At 48.1% G+C, this 17,489-nt stretch overlaps 1 protein-coding gene across 4 annotated transcripts in view; it reads left to right on the top strand.

Annotated features, from left to right (window-relative positions):
* The window catches only part of il1rapl2 (interleukin 1 receptor accessory protein-like 2), a 161,110-nt gene that overhangs the window by 128,074 nt on the left and 15,547 nt on the right, over positions 1 to 17,489 (top strand). For all 4 annotated transcript variants that reach the window (XM_023794859.1, XM_023794860.1, XM_023794861.1 and 1 more), the window contains one exon: positions 8,979 to 9,053. In XM_023794859.1, coding sequence (XP_023650627.1) covers positions 8,979 to 9,053 — 75 coding nt within the window. The remainder of the gene's footprint in view (positions 1 to 8,978; positions 9,054 to 17,489) is intronic.

The raw sequence follows: 17,489 nt of genomic DNA on the forward strand, positions 1-17,489 counted from the left end.
GGTGAGGTCTCACCAAGGAATTGTATAATCTTAGCATTACCTCCCTTGACTTAAACTCCACACACCTGGAGATGTACCCCAACATCCTATTGGCCTTTTTTATTGCTTCCCCACACTGGCGAGAATGAGACATGGAAGCATCAACATACACACCAAGGTCTTTCTCATAATCAGCTACCTTTATTTCAGTAGGTCCCATAAAATACCTGTACTTTATATTTCTGCTCCCTACATGGAGTACCTTACATTTGTCTATGTTAAATTTCATCTGCCAGGTGTCAGCCCAGTCACTAATTAAATTAAGATCCCGCTGTAGCTGCTGAGCCGCTAGTTCAGTATCTGCTACACCACCCACCTTGGTGTCATCTGCAAATTTCACCAGTTTACTGTATATATTGGTGTCTATATCATTTATGTAAATTAGGAACAAAAGTGGTCCTAAAATTGAACCCTGCGGTACCCCACTATGAACGCAGGCCCACTGTGACATCGAGCCTCTTATAACTACTCGCTGCTTCCTATCCGTTAACCAGTTATCAATCCAAGTCGCTACAGTTCCTAAAATACCTGTCGCTTTGAGTTTAAGTGAGAGCCTCTTGTGGGGAACAACATCAAAAGCCTTTTGGAAATCTAAATAGATGACATCATAGGCCTTCTTATCATCAACTTCCTGAGTAGCTTCCTCAAAAAACTCCAACAGATTTGTTAAACAGGATCTACCTCTCCTAAATCCATGCTGGCTATCCCTCAAAATGTTATTTGAGTCCAGGTAATCTACCATTTTCTCTTTGATTATAGCCTCCATAACTTTACCAGTTATACAAGTTAGACTGATTGGCCTATAGTTTGACAAATTACTTCTATCCCCTTTTTTGAAAATGGGCGTTATGTTGGCATGCTTCCAATCAGAAGGTACCACACCTTCAGATAAGGATTTTTGAAACAGTAATGTTAAGGGTCGGCAAATAATATCCCTCATCTCTTTTAACACTATAGGTAAGATGCCATCAGGGCCCTGTGATTTATTTATTTTGAGCTTAGCTAGGCTTTGCAAAACATCAGCTTCAGTTATATATATATTAGTTATAGACGATGTTGAATTAGTAATAAGAACTGGTAAGTTACTAGTGTCCTCGACAGTGAATACCCGTGCAAAACTATCATTGAACTCATTTACTATGTCAATGTCGTTTTCAATTATAAGACCCTTACTATCCTGCAGATTAGTAATTTCAGCTTTTAGAGCTCTTTTAGAGTTAAAATACTGGAAGAAACTTTTAACGTCATCCTTAGCCTCCAATGCGATCTTCCTTTCGACATTCCTTTTAGCTCGTCTAATGTCATTTTTTAATTCAGCCTGTAGATTTAGATACTCTTGCTTTATTATGTCATCATCAGTTATTTTCCATCTCTGGAACAAAGCCCTTTTCCTCCTTACTTTATACTTTATGTCCCTATTAAACCACCTAGGTTGCAATTTCCTAGATTTATTCTTGCTAGAAACAGGTATGAAGTCCTCTTGTACTTGCAATAATGTGCTTTTAAAAAATTCCCATGCCTCTTCAACAGTTTTGTTATTTAACTCCATCCAGTTCACGGTTTCTAGTTTTAATCTCATACAATTGAAGTTAGCCTTCCTAACATTATATATTTTTGATTTGGACTTTGCTCTTCGGGCACTAAACTTAACCTCAAATTTAACCATGTTATGATCGCTACTGTCAAGTGGTTCTAAAACATCTAATTTACCAATCCTGTCCTGGTTATTAGACAAAACAAGATCAAGAATGGCATCTCCCCTGGTAGGGGTGTTAACAAACTGAGTAAAAAAACAATCCTGTACTAATTCCACCATCTCAAGTTCATTTTCAGAAGAGCCAGCAACAATGTCCCACTGTATCCCCGGTAGATTAAAATCACCCATAACTACCACATCATTTTTATTGCTCATAATCCTAATATCACTGTATAACAATCTGCTTTCCTCAGCAGCTACATTGGGTGCTCTGTAACAAACACCGACAATTAGGCTATTTGAGTTTGTAGCATCTAATTTTACCCATATAGCTTCCGTACTTTTACTTATATCAGTAAGCTCCCTTGCCTGCAAGATTTCCTTTACATATACTGCAACACCACCTCCCTTCTTACCTATACGGTCTTTACGGAACAATGTGTAACCATCCATATTATATTCTTGTCCATCCTTATCACTCAACCACGTTTCAGTTATTGCTATAATATCATAAGAGTCCAATGAGATAAGAGCCTCTAAATCATGAATTTTATTCCTAATACTCCTGGCGTTTAAATACAGACAACAAAGGGTAGGCTTATTACAGTGCCTACTTATAATATGATTTTTTTGGGCTTTCCGTTTCCCCCCAGTTACATACTTAACTAACCTCCCTGCCCCCCCAGTCCCTAGTTTAAACATTCCTCAACTACTCTACAAATACGCCTTCCCAGTACACTGGTTCCCCTCCGGTTCAGATGCAACCCATCCGGCTTGAACAGGTCCCACCTGTTCCAGAAGGTCCTCCAGTGCCCCATAAACCTAAACCCCTCTTTCCTACACCATCCTTTTAGCCACGCATTTAATCTCCTTATCTCAGCTAACTTAGCCTCACTTGCGCGTGGCACGGGGAGTATTTCGGAAAATACCACCATGGACGTTCTGCTTCTAAGCTTATTGGCGACTTCTATAAATTTATCCTGCAGAACAGCCCTTCTACCCTTGCCTATGTCGTTGGTGCCAACATGCACCACGACAACTGGATCCACCCCAGCTGGGGCCAAAAGCTTGTCCACACGATCTGGATCTTCATCTTTTTCGATGTTTCATTTATTCATTTTTAATTCCGCCACATTTTATTATACCCGTTGAAAGGGATATCAGTGTTTATTTTGAATATGTAGCAAAGTAAACGTAATTGCGTTTAATTTACGCAGACTGGGTCGTATTTTCAAGAGGAAAGGAGGGGCATTGAAAGACTGCCTTCTCTTCCAGCGGTAGGAGGTCAAACCTTCACTGTTCGACTTTTTACACAAACTCTGTGGCTTTCATTACAATATGAGCGATGTGTATTTTGCACTATATGGGTCAGGTACAGCAAACTGTTTTTGGTGTAATGTCTTTCCATACTTGAGGGTTATGCACAGTATTTATTTTACAGTATTAAGACAAAAAAAAGGACTTTGAGAAAATCTAATAAGATTCAAAGTACTTTCCTTTCCTGTTCTTCATGTATAATTTATGTTATGTGTAAGATGGGTACAGAGCTTCGGAAATCAGGGCCAGGGGGGCACAGATCAGAATATGGGGGCTCAGGAAGCCAGGATCAATGGGGCAGCATGTGTCTGAGGGGCAGGAGTAGACCGGAAAGGTCGAGAATGTCGTCGTCTGTGGAGAGTCATGTGACCATGGAAGGTCATATGACCCATAGTTTACTCAGGAATTCAGGTGAAACTGGGCTTTTCCTGCACGTGATGAGGCAGTGGGGCAGGTGCAGCAGTTATTAAACATGGGAGGAGCCACAGTGTTGCAGGTTCGAGCCTTGCCTTTTTCATCATCACTGTGTGTCTGATGACTCATTAAAGCGCCCCCTCTCCCCCTGAATAGTTTATGCATTTACGGCACTTCAATTTGCACCCTCATCTCATTCACATTTTCTCATGGAACACGCCTTAGGTGACCCAGGACCAGGCACACAAGGATGTGTAGAAGCTATGACCTTATCAGCCTGTGATTTCATCTATCTCAATCTCAACTGTTCTCTTGATTTTTTTGTTTTTGTTTTATTTTGTTATTTTTTTGTCTGTTACTGTCTTAGAGGATTGTTTTTTTGTCACTGTAATCATCCAGGAGGAAAAGAGGCTCACTGAGTTTGTTTGTGCACCTCATATTTGTCTGGTGTTTAATGTCTTTATTATCCGGCTGAACTCACAGGCCGCATCTCGGAAATAAACAAACGAGAAGCCGAGACAGCGATTCCAGTGTAAACGAACCCGGCCGTTTGTTTGCTGTGATCTCACGCAGTGGAGCTTTGGTGTTGTTTGTCCCGACTCGAGCGCAATTTCAGGCTGTCGACCTGGCAGATTCTGCTCTTGACAGGCAGGGGGCGTAGCTGAGCACTTGGCCAAAGTGACCAAATTAAGGCAGGAAGGCAGGCAGGAAGTGAGGGCCGCTGATATTGAGTAATGTTATGGAGCTGTAACCAGAAATACAAATGGGAGAAAAACACAGTCAGACCAGAGCAGACGATGGGCGAGAAACTGGCGGGATGAGATTGAAGACGAGTTTGTCAGGCTGGTAACGGACTTTAACGACAGAATCCTGGCAGTCAGAATTAAATATTAATGGTGTCACATGGAAATTGGAGGGAACCTCTGGGATGGAACCACCAGTGACAGCATATGTGACAACCTGTGAGAAGCGGTGGGAGCCAGTGTGGACCAGTGGGAACCCTCATTTATGTACATCTCCTGGGGGGGGACACTGAAAACCCTGCCAGGTGTCAGGAGGAAGTCCCCATTATATTTTTTCCTAGGTATAAGGTTCCGGATGCTGGAGGGGCTCCGGCTGTGGGGTTCGCTGGACAAGGAGTTTGCAGGTTCTGATAAGTCACAAATTCGACAGCAGTGCGTGGGGGGGCGAGCTGAATTGTGTGGGAGGGGGAGCCGATATTGACCAGAGAGGCCTTCCTTAACAAGCCACAGCAGAAGATCCTGATCCCAATAAAGAAGTTGAGAAATTGCAGCCAGCCACCCCAGGGTATTGGCCAGGGAGGGGTCTGGCGCCCAACCACCCCCCCCACCCCCAACCCTGCGCCTCCTGGTGGTGATTTAGTGCAGCTTGTGAAAAGCTAAGCTAACAAGCTCTTGGAGCAAATCTAGATGTTCACCTGGCGATTTTACCAATGTATACAGTATTTGCGTCGAAGGGCAGATTACAGATTACCACGCAGACCCAGAATAACAACTGCCTGAGGGGGCGTGTCATGTGGAAAGCTTAGTTCGCTCTGATTGGTCAGGAGTGCCGATGGGAGAAGTCCACAAGCAGAAGAGCACCTTGTTCGGCGAGTGACCCAGTCAGGCCTATGCAGTCTACCCACAACCCCTACTCTGACTGATCCAAAAGGTCTGAGATGGCAGCCTAGAGCATTCACTACTGATAAACACACACAGATACTCCCAGAAAAGCTGGGGTGACCATTAGGTCACCTACCATGAAGCTATGTGTCGATTACATGCCAACCAAATGATCTAAAGTTCTCAGGATCAAGAATTTAATGGCAGTAAAATATCATTATTGCAGGAAACACCTGCTTTCAGGGGTTTACGTGCCCCAAATGGCTCAGGACTCTCGGACTTTGGGAAATTCCCACAAGGTCGGGGTTTGGTGCAGCTGGTGCATTTAATAAGGTGTCAGAGTATTAATAAGCTTCTCCAGACCGGGCAGCAGGGAGTGGCGCAGCTCAGGATATACCCTTGAAATCTGAAGACTGTCACATCGGTTCCAGGAGGGTCATGCTGTTGAACCCTTGACCAGCCTGCTTAAGTAGTGAAACCAGCAGTTGCTTTGTAATATTTGGACGTTGTATCTGAAGTATGATTTTTCTGTCTAATCTGGGGGGGCCTGGCAGTGGTCCTGGAGATAGGGGGTCTGTCCAGCAGTGTAGGAGGGGGGCTGGCTGACCCACAGCGGTTTGGCAGTTGCAGGGAGTCCCCTAAGGTTCTTCCGGTGTGATTGGAGCCTTTGGCCTGGGACTAAGAAGAATGATAGCTTTCATTTGCATGCTGACGCCCCCCCCCTCCACCGCCCCCATGATGGATGAGCGCTTCTGATTTCATTCCTCAGTCCACCGCTGTCACACGATGAACAGCCAGAATTAAAGCGGAGGACACAGCCAGGCAGAAGATAAGGCTTTCCGGAACACTCTGGTCCCACACTCTCCTTGAATTGAAGGTTATGCGGAAGGTTCCGGAGCCCCCCCACCCAGTTTCATCACACATGCAGAGAGCCGTCAACCGCCGTCGTCACACAAGGCCGTGATGTAGCGTGACCATCCCTGCTAACACTGTCCCCACCCCCCAGCTGGACTCCCAACATGACCCTCTGTTTACGTGTCCTGCCTTTAACTGGGGTGCGAAAAGGACGGGGGGGGGGGGGGGGGGGCGGGCAGATTTCAGGAAAGCCTCCCCCAATTGGTCCTCTGAGTATCAAGTCCTGCTTCCCTAGGAAGAGCCTCCAGGATGAATGACCATGAAGACGTGGAGCAGCTTTACACGGCATGAAACTGGATAAACCTACAAGATCAGGCAGCACTAACCGCCATCAACACCCCCCTTACACCCCCCCCCCCCCCCCCCCCCCGAGGAATCCAGATAGCACAGGGGATCATCCCCTCCTGTTGGCACATGGGGATCCACGTGGACCCAAACATACAACATTAAAAGCAGGTGGAATATTTTCAGTGCTTTTCCAAAGCATGGCCCTGAATAATTTCTGTAATGAGTCCTGTGAGCTTTTGGAGTATGCGGGGGCCCCGCAAAGCCTCGGCCCACCGCTTTTCCACAGGCATGGTAATCAAGCGTTCCCGCGCACCAAAGAGTGTCATTTACACTGGCCCTCCTGCATCCGCGTGCCGGGTGTGTGGGCGGCCACATGTTCCCCGTGTGTGCATATGTGAGTAGAAGTGCACATCTGAGTGTGCTTTAGCACCTTCCAAATCTGCCCGGCAGCGTGTTTGCCCGCGCTGATGCCCTTCCACAAATAGTGCGGATGGGCCTTAGGAGGAAATGTCCCTTTAAAAAAACAAAATACATTTTCATCTGTACCTGAGTGTTGAGTGTTGGCTGGGGGTTAGACATCACTGGTTACCTTGAAATGAGACTCGGCGGGGAGTCGCCACGATGATGTCACAGTGTGTGTGCATACGAATCTGTGTGCGTGTGACACTACAGCGTGAATCAGTCAGGGAGTGAGAGTACAGTGTATGAGCTGTAGCTTATAAAACAACGTAAATTACAGGAGAGGAAACAGCTGGTCCACACACCCACACAGTGTTCAGTAATACACACACAAAGACATACAAACTACCACACTACACACACACAGACATACAAACTCCCACACAGTGTTCAGTAATACACACACACAGACATACAAACTTCCACACAGTGTTCAGTAATACACACACACAGACATAGAAACTCCCACACTACACACACACACATACATACAAACTCCCATACAGTGTTCAGTAATACACACACAAAGACATAGAAACTCCCACACTACACACACACACATACATACAAACTCCCATACAGTGTTCAGTAATACACACACACAGACATACAAACTTCCGCACAGTGTTCAGTAATACACACACACAGACATACAAACTTCCGCACAGTGTTCAGTAATACACACACATAGACATACAATCTCCTATACAATGCGTGTTCAGTAATACACACACTGACATACAAACTTCCACACAGTGCATGTTCAGTAATACACACACAGACATACAAACTCCCACACAGTGCATGTTCAGTAATACACACACAGACATACAAACTCCCACACTACACACACAGACAGACATACAAACTCCCACACAGTGCGTGTTCAGTAATACACACACAGACATACAAACTCCTACACAGTGCATGTTCAGTAATACACATAGAGACATACAAACTCCCACACAGTGCGTGTTCAGTAATACACATAGAGACATACAAACTCTCACACAGTGCGTGTTCAGTAATACACACACAGACATACAAACTCCTACACAGTGCATGTTCAGTAATACACATAGAGACATACAAACTCCCACACAGTGTGTGTTCAGTAATACACATAGAGACATACAAACTCCCACACAGTGTGTGTTCAGTAATACACATAGAGACATACAAACTCCCACACAGTGCATGTTCAGTATTACACACACAGACATACAAACTACCACACAGTGCATGTTCAGTAATACACACACAGACATACAAACTCCCACACAGTGTGTGTTCAGTAATACACACACTGACATACAAACTTCCACACAGTGCATGTTCAGTATTACACACACAGACATACAAACTACCACACAGTGCATGTTCAGTAATACACACACAGACATACAAACTCCCACACAGTGTGTGTTCAGTAATACACACACTGACATACAAACTTCCACACAGTGCATGTTCAGTAATACACACACAGACATGCAAACTACCACACAGTGCATGTTCAGTAATACACACACAGACACACAAACTCCCACACAGTAATAAACACACACAGACCAACATTCTTTGTGTTCAGTAAGAAACACATATCCACACATTATGTATTCAGTAATAAACACACAAACACACCCACACACTTTATGTTCAGTAATACACACAAACTGACACACGCTGTGTGTTCAGTAATAAACACAGAGACACATACCCACACACTGCGTGTTCAGTAATAAACATACATAGACACACAGTCATACATTGTGTGTTCAGTAATAAGCACACATACACACACACTCTGCATGTTCAGCAATAGACACACAGACCAATGCAGTGTGTTCAGCCATCAACACAGATGGACTCACACCCAGACAGTGTATGTTCAGTAATGTTCAGCAATAAACACCGACACACACAACACACTGTGTGTTCAGTAGTAAATAAACACAAATGGACACGCCCCCACACATTGCATGTTCAGTAATAAACACATACAAATGCGCACACTGTGTGTTCTATAATAAACCCATAATGCACTAACTGCATGTTCAGTAATAAACACACAGATGTATACACTTTGTGTTCAGTAATACACCCAAATGCACACACTGTGTGTTCTATGATTAAACCCATAATGCACTGCATGTTCAGTAATAAACACACCCAGGCGCTCTCTGTGTCTCAGGCTCTTTCTCTTTCTGGCTCCCCTTTCGCAGCCCTGCTCACCACCAGGCCCCCGAAGGTGCTGAACCCTGCGGAGAGGCAGGCCACTGCCATCTACGTCCAGCTGGGTGAGTCCTCCCCACCATGCCTGCAGACTCGCACGGGTCGAATCCAGACTGGCCGGTGGGGCTAGCCTATAAAACACGGCGTAACAAAGCACTCTGTGCATTTGCAAGGAATCACCAAGAGGAGAATCAGTCTCAGTGCATGGGCCCGAGGGGACAGAAACGCGGAACGCGCTGAGAAAATGTCGCATGCGAGGTCAGTCACTGGCGTGTTTAATTATCGCGTCCCGTTACCTGGGGGAGGGACGCACTGACACGCTCTATCTGCACTCGCACGGCAAATAATTACGATGACGAAAACGCAATTATTGTTTTCACTCTTCGGCCCCGGCAAAAAGAACATGCTCGCAGTTTCCCCAGTCGCATCCGGGGTTTAACCCATCACCGCTTCATTTTCTCAAACCCGGGAATATGGAGCACGGTGCTCCTGGAGGAGTTCAGGAAGACAGGAAGGCGATTTCGCTTCTCCCTCCTTTTTTTTGGGACCCTGCGTGCTTCTCGCCATAGCGACACTCTTTAAATCTCACTGGCTGCTCAGGACGGTTGACAATAACAAAACAATTTGAAGAAAAGGCATATTTAAGCTGTCTGTCGCCACTAAATTACAGACCATTATTCTGCACACGTCGGCAGCGGGACCGCGGGGAGACAGCCGAGGAGATGGAGTTTCGGGCCCCCGCGGTGCCAGAAAGATGCCTCCCACCTCCCCGCTCGCGCTCAGATGGCGCTGTCTGTGTCCCCCGGGGAACGGAATGGGGGGGAGGGGTTCTGCCTCTTGCTTCCTGGTATAGCTCCCCAGGACGTCTTGGACAGGGAGACTCCTCCTCAGGCAGGTGTCCCCCATGTTTGGGTGCAGAGGCCCTGTCTATCTTTGGTATATTGATGGTGTTTGCAAACCCTCCCCCCCCCCCCCCATCTGCAGCACCCCCTCCCTCTGGTGGTGTGTCTAGCAGACGTGTTTCCCACCACTGAAACCATGCTTTTGCCTGGGGCCCCTGAGGTTAGGCCCCCCTGTTGGCCACAAACAGTCACTACACTAAATATTAAATAAACAACCCTTATATAAGGGGATGATGAAGCAGCATGTTCTGCTAACCAGCTAGCTAGCTATGATCTTCTGACCCTACTTGTCACTTGACCCCGGAATCAAAGCAGATCCCTTCTGTATGTCTACATCCGTTACCAGTGACATGCCGCGGCCGAGAGTGACCCAGAACCTCCAGTTAAGCCCGCCCCCCCCCCCCAAGCCTGATCTCATTGGAAATCAGAGTCTGGTTTTGCCTCCAAGCTTTGGCCACGATGGGGGTGCTGATCCCAGAATAAATGGGGTCTAGCAGAAAGCTGGGAAGCCAAGGGGTGGGTTTGGAGCAGAAAATTGCAGGTTTGCATCCCAGGGAAGGGTTGCAGGCTCATCAGACTCTATAAGACGGTGAAACAGCCGGCATGTCTGACAGGGAAGGTTCTCACAAAATTAATCCCTTCCTCAACGTGGCATCTTCTCTATAGTTTGTTCTGTGACTAAAAGGCCATTGGTCACTGCCTTTTTGGAGAACTTGTGCCATTGGTCACTGCCTTTTTGGAGAACTTGTGCCATTGGTCACTGCCTATTTGGGATACTTGTGCCATTGGTCACTGCCTATTTGGGGGACTTGTTCCATTGGTCACTGCCTATTTGGGGGACTTGTTCCATTGGTCACTGCCTTTTTGATGGTGTTCAGACAGACTCAGACTGACCCCAAGTACTTAAATATTTGCTTTAAGCAGCCCTCCCCAGCCCTGAGTCGGTTCTGAACCCTCATGCATCTAGATAATGGACTAAATCCGCTTTGGAATAACTTTCATTTCCGCATAAAACCAACCAAAAGAAAGCATGTTATGTGATGTAGTATGAAGATACTATGGCCGATATGCGTGTTTTTCTACATAATGATATTCCTTAGTCTTTAATCATCTTCAGTTGATGCAGTCTTTAAGTTCACAGATCAGCATCAATGACCGATCACATAGGACATGAGGCAGGCGGATTCGGCGCATGTCCCCATTAAGCCGGAAATGGTGGTACTGGGAAGAAGCTGTCAGAAGATCCCAGGTGAAGTGGTTTCCCCCTGCACAGGAAGCAGAAGGCGCGGGGAGGAAGTGATTAAGATTCAGAGGCACAAGCCTACCTGCCTTCAGACACTATTCTGTATGTGAGTCGGCCACCAGCTTCCTGGTTTCCACTGATGAATAGGCCTCAGGTATACACATCTCACATTTTCACGGAGGCGGGAACGCGTGCCATGTTGCTCCTTGGGTGTCTCCAGGAGGTTCCTCCTTCTGGGTTTAAAACATCAGCTCCAGTGACCTGAAGACCCCCCCCCCCCACCGTTCAGCCACTTGTGTGACTGATGAAGAGGGAGGTCGCTGAGATGAAGCCTTGGGCCCCGTCTGATGTACTCGCTCGCCAAGGCCTCGCTTCCCCAGCCACTCCAACCCTGCCCCCTCCTCATAATAAAAATTTATTTTCCAATTTATCAAGCGGCAGAGTTGTCCGTGACTGTGGCGTCTATAAATGTCACAGGCATTCTTTTGCCTCGGTTCCCAGAATGGGATGGCGAGGGGGAAGGGGGGGGGGGATAATGACCCGGAATCTCCATCTCAACCCCTGTCAGGGGCTTGGTGGTTTAGATTTACATATCTGCGACCAAACTGCAGGGAAACCGGCACTGGTGGGTCACACTGGGGTGCAGACAGCACCCAGCGATGCCCCGCCTCCAGCCCACGCCGTGCATGGAAACCTGCAGCCCCAGAGAATCTGTAATTAATCGTCCCAAGCTGTCAGAAGCGGCAGGCCACAGCTGTCAGTGTTTAGCCACCGAGATGCTAAGCGTCCTGCAGATTTAATGGTATCGCAAAAGGCAGGACCCCATAACCTCTGCTCAAAATCGCTTTATTATTAGACCCCAGAGTGCCTGATGGGGGTGTGAGGGGAGTGACACTACGAAAGAGCCCCTTTGCCCCCCTCCACCTCCCCAGCCATATCAGGGCCGATAACGGGGCTCTCGTCCTTTTAGGGGGCAATTAGTTGAGACTGGATCTCTCTTCAGCCACAAGCCAAGGCCTTAGAGGGAAGAAACCAACCACTTGGCTTTCTGCCCCTCCTCACTGGCTAAGGACTGGCAGACGAATGCTGGGGGCCCCCAGAGGAATGCTTATGGGGGAATCTGGTGCCCCCCTGTGTTTGCAGAATGACCCTCTTTGCCTCGCTGGTGGATGCATGGACCAGAGTGCAACAGTGAGCGGCAGATGAATGCAGTCCTTCCGTCAACGTCGCGCGCGCTTACGCAGCGTATAAATACACACGGGTGACAGGCAGCGGAGGAGGCGGCTCACCCCGCCGGGCGCTTTGCGGGGCCCCGTGACAGGATGACAGAGTAATAGCGGGGGATGGAGTCATGAACTGAGCCACTTCTCCCTCTTTCTGTCATTTGTCATCGCAGGCATTTGAAGGACTCGTTTGCTACCTTCCCTCAGTCCTCATTCGGGCAGGAATGTCGACTGATTGGTGGAGTGATCGTAACCCTGATTGGGGAAGGGCTTATAGGAACTGAGTGATCGTAACCCTGATTGGGGAAGGGCTTATAGGAACGGAGTGATCGTAACGCTGATTGGAGGACAGCTTATAGGAACAGAGTGATCGTAACGCTGATTGAGGAAGGGCTTATAGGAACGGAGTGATCATAACGCTGATTGGAGGAGGGCTTATAGAAACGGAGTGATCGTAACGCTGATTGGAGGAGGGCTTATAGGAACGGAGTGATCGTAACGCTGATTGGAGGAGGGCTTATACAAACGGAGTGATCGTAACGCTGATTGGAGGAGGGCTTATAGGAACGGAGTGATCGTAACGCTGATTGGAGGAGGGCTTATAGGAACGGAGTGATCGTAACCCTCATTGGAGGAGGGCTTATAGGAACGGAGTGATCGTAACGCTGATTGGAAGAGGGCTTATAGGAACGGAGTGATCGTAACCCTCATTGGAGGAGGGCTTATAGGAACGGAGTGATCGTAACCCTCATTGGAGGAGGGCACATATGTACACACTCAGTTGAGAGTGAAGCTTGGGGTCCAAGCACGGGTTCAGACCATTTATCCGGTATCCCTGGACCATTTTGGAAGGGGGGGGTGGTTATGGGCCAGGCACGACGGAGATATGAGTTTTTTGGTGAGGGTGGGACTTGAGCTAGCAACCTTCTGGTCACAGATACAACGGCATGAAGGCATTACCTGCTGAGCCACACATCCCCCCAACTCTGATTGGAGGAGACACAGAGTGATCGTAACTCTTATTGGAGGAGACGCAGAGTGATCTTAACTCTGATTAGAGGAGAAGTGGAGTGATCGTAACGCTGATTGGAGAAAGGGCATCCTTAACAGCAGAGTAAGACTTCATGATGTAAGAGCATCAATAGATGGAAGCACATACACACACCTGCACATAGGTAGTAAAGCTCAGCACGTCAGCTCTGCTGGGTCCTTAGCTGGTGCCCCTGTGTGCCCCCTGCTGGTTGTGATGCCATAGTGCATGCTCTTTCTGGATTTTCCAGTTTTAGTTTTGTGCATGTGGGGTTTTTTTCTGTAGAAACCCGTGTTGGTACACACAGGTGCACACGCCATATAGAAGCCTCTGGAACCATCTTAACAGGAGCTGCAAAAAGTTTCTCTCTTTTTTTTTTTTTTTTTTTTTGGTTTGTGCAAAACTTTTCAGACGTCTAGCAGAAGGCCGTTGGACTGCAGACAGCCCCATCTGTGACGAGCACTTTGTCCGACTGACCCCAGGTGCTTTGTGGCACTAAATAAGAGCCCCAAGAAAGATCGGAGATGTGAGACCAGAGCGTGCCGCTGACAGGCTACCCCCCCCCCGGCAGTAACTCACGCCGATTCCGGCCTCGACGTTTACAGCCACTGAACTCCAGGACTGTGGCCTCAGGCTTTTTATTTTCTTTTGTACTCGTTCCAAAATAAATTCGGTAAATTATGCAGTTTTTCGTATCGCCTAATCAGTATGTTGGACAGACATTAATCTTTTCAGGTGTCTCACATTTATCTTATGAGTCATTTAGACCTGCATACTGGCACTGGGCTCAGATACGACATATACTGTGTGCAGCACATGGTTTTTATAAAATTAAATATTGGATGCGATTATTTCCTCACTTGGGTTTAACACCTACCATTTAACACCTTTTAACATAAAACCTTATGCTGAACAGAAGCATTTGTATTAATGTATATTTTGAGCAAAATGTTGGTGTTTTTATTAACGCCTTTAAAACATTTCTGCATTTATCTCTGAAGGACAGAGGATTTTGTTTATCCAAGACATGGAGTGAAAGCATCCAAGGTGGAGGTTGGGGCTGGGGGGCAACTCCAGCAGGGGGCATAGGGGAGACATTGAGGGTTCGTCGCCAAGGGTCACCTTATTCAAGAGGCGTGTGCCCTTTCAGACCTCGCCATAGTTAAAGAATGTTTGCCTGCAAGAGGAAAGCGGGGGGCTCATTACGGACGCCTGCTAACGAGGCCATGGCGGGGGGGGGGGCCCTTTCCGCACCCTGGCTCCAGATGAACAGACGCCTCCTTGTGCACCCCCTCGTTTGTATGCTGGGGACACTTACGGCGCGTGACACGCTCACCTTGGCCAGACGAGGCACTGCTGTTGTTGATCTGAAGGGCACCGTGATGTGGGTAGACTTTTCCGGAAGGGGGACGGCTAATGTGCTCAAGCTCCACAGTGGGAGCGAGTTCCTCAGGCTCCTTATCCTACAAGTCAAGAGGTCTCCCCCAGCCTCTCTCAGGCCCCGAGGCGAGGGGGGGGGGTTTGAAAGTCACGCTCAGGGAAAAATCTGACAATTGTTCTGCTTTCATAATGAAAGGAGCACAGGACGCGTCATGCAATTAAGTCGCGTCTGACCCTTGGGGGGGGCGAGGGCAGCCCTTCAGAGAGCAGCAGCTTGAATAAACGCGTGCCCCCGCAAAGGCTGCTGGGAGAGTGGTGATGTCGTGGCAGCGGCTTAGAGGCGGTCTGCAGCTGAATGCGTGTGCTGCCTGCCTACGGCAGCCACAGGTGTCCCTTTAACATGCAAATCCACGGCGAGCATCGCCGGCGCGCTCAGAGGAGCCTCTTTGTGTCCTAATGAAATTACATCCATCGCTGTCCCTCCCTCAGCAAACGTGGCACACCGTAAATGGGCAGCGGGCATGCTGGACAAAGAGCCGTGTGTGAGGGTGGGTGTGGGCATACGGCCAGAGTGGCGGGCCTGCAAGCTCGCATTCAGTGTGCATGTCTGTGTGCCTGTCTGTGCATATCAGTGTGCGTGTCTGTCTGTGCATGTTAGTGTGTGTGCGTATCAGTGTCCATATTGGTGTGTGTGTGCGTGTCAGTGTGTGTTTTTCTGTGCATGTCTGTGTGCGTGTTTCCACGACTATTGCACCTCTGCACATTGCTCTATATTTAAATTTATTTAATGCATATTATTTATGCTTATTGTTCATAAGATATCCTTATCTATTTACCCTTGGTTCTTGTTTAGCTTACTTTGGTTTTAGTTTTTTGTTCAGCTCTAGGAGCAATGTCTTAGGAGCAAATACACCGTGTCAAATTCTTTGTATGCATGCATACTTAATAAAACTGAGTAATAAAACTGATTTTGATTCTGATACCTCTTCTGATTCTGATACATGTGTGTGTATGAGTACTTATATGCATGCATGATCATGTATGTTACATGCAAATGTGTGTCTTCCTTCATGCGTGTTTGCCAGTCTACGTGCAAGTGCATACATGCGTGTCTACATGTAGGTGTGTGCATGTGTCTCTACGCAGATGGTCATACGTGTGCCCACGTGCTTATATGTCTCCATTGTACAGGCACCATAAAACAACCCCGAGTGACGTCTTGTTAGATGAGGCCCAATGTTAGATGAATGGCACGCTGTCCCAGTTTGGCACCCCCTGCCTCTTTGCTGTCCTGTGCGGCCTCTCACCGAGGCGAGGCATGCGACCGGCCTCGCCGTGCGTCTCGCTGACATGCCCCGTTTATCGGCATCACACCCGGTGGCACCACTCATCAGAAACACGCAGAAGGTTTCTTATGCTCCTGGCCCGGCTTTGAGCTCAGAACCACCCCTGTAAAGGCATGAGGAACGCCAGATTGTAAAATAAAGAGCGCCGGTCTCCGGAGCCTCTAATTCCTGTTAGTCTGTTTTTGATTGAAAGGCAGTAATTCATTCCAACCTGAGCTTTTATATGCAAACATTTGCTGTAAGGAGATTAAACTTTATGGTGTCGCTGTCTCACCGCCGGCACCGCCAGCCAGCCTTAACGGGGGCTACTCCAAGCACAGCCGCGGCACACGGGACTCCGCCTCCGCCGCCATACCTGGCAAAGCCCAGCAAGGGGTGGGATTAAGCGGTGAGGGTCACGGGCATTCCGAGCAGTTATCTCGGCTGTCTGTGCCAGCACTGATGGCTTTTTCAGAGCAGAGGACTTCAGCACAGAGCGAACACAGGGAGGGAAACAGACACAAGGTCATCAAGGGGGTGTGGCATTTTGTGGCGTCTGGGCGGGGGTCTGGGTAGAGTCCGGCAGTGTGATCAGAGATATTATTGGTGACTGCTGACCAGTCCCCCTGCCTCCTACGCCGATTGGGGATGGACAAATGGGTGAGGGGTGGGGTGTGCCAACAGTCCCAGCCCCTTACATGTCACTGTAGCTGGGGGACCCATCAGGGGACACCGCTGTCACTGTCCTCACGGCTCCATTCAAAACCTTGCACGGCGACAGGCCCCCCCGTCCAAGTTAATAACCCAAAACCATGTCAATCTTCCAAAAACCTCAAGCCACTGAAGAAAATTGGATTTTTATTGGGTTCAAATCCCTGGAAATGCATGGGGGGGAGGGGGTGGAGGAGGTTGTGCTCTCAGTCTCTGGCCCTCTTATGAAGTCCTCAGCCTAGCGTAGTGTGTCACCTCTGAACATCTCTAAGCTGGATGCCAAACAGTGTGTGAGGGGGGGCTTTATTAAAAATGCCATTTCCGTGGGGTAGAGCTCGTTAGAAGGTCGATTCCTTCATAGCTTAGAGGACCCACATCCTACCCCCACTGGCACTGGGAGTATTGGGAGATCTCCCTAAGGGCCACTTTTTTTGTGGAAAACCTGTGAAAAAAATTTTGCACCCCCACCATCCATACCCCTCTCCCCAGTCTTGCATCTCTCTTGCCCCTCTCCTGCCCTCCGTCCCCCTCCTGTCCTGCCCCTCACCTGCTCACTATGGGTTTTCCTCCTGATCTCTCGCACCTGAGCTCTGACATTCTGACATGCCCCACGGTTCAGGGGGGGGCCCCAAGCCGCATTGCATTGTGGGGGCCCAGCACCACCACGGTATCTTTTCATCATCATCT

This window comes from Paramormyrops kingsleyae, chromosome 10 (genome assembly GCF_048594095.1).
Source record: "Paramormyrops kingsleyae isolate MSU_618 chromosome 10, PKINGS_0.4, whole genome shotgun sequence".
NCBI lineage: Eukaryota > Metazoa > Chordata > Actinopteri > Osteoglossiformes > Mormyridae > Paramormyrops > Paramormyrops kingsleyae.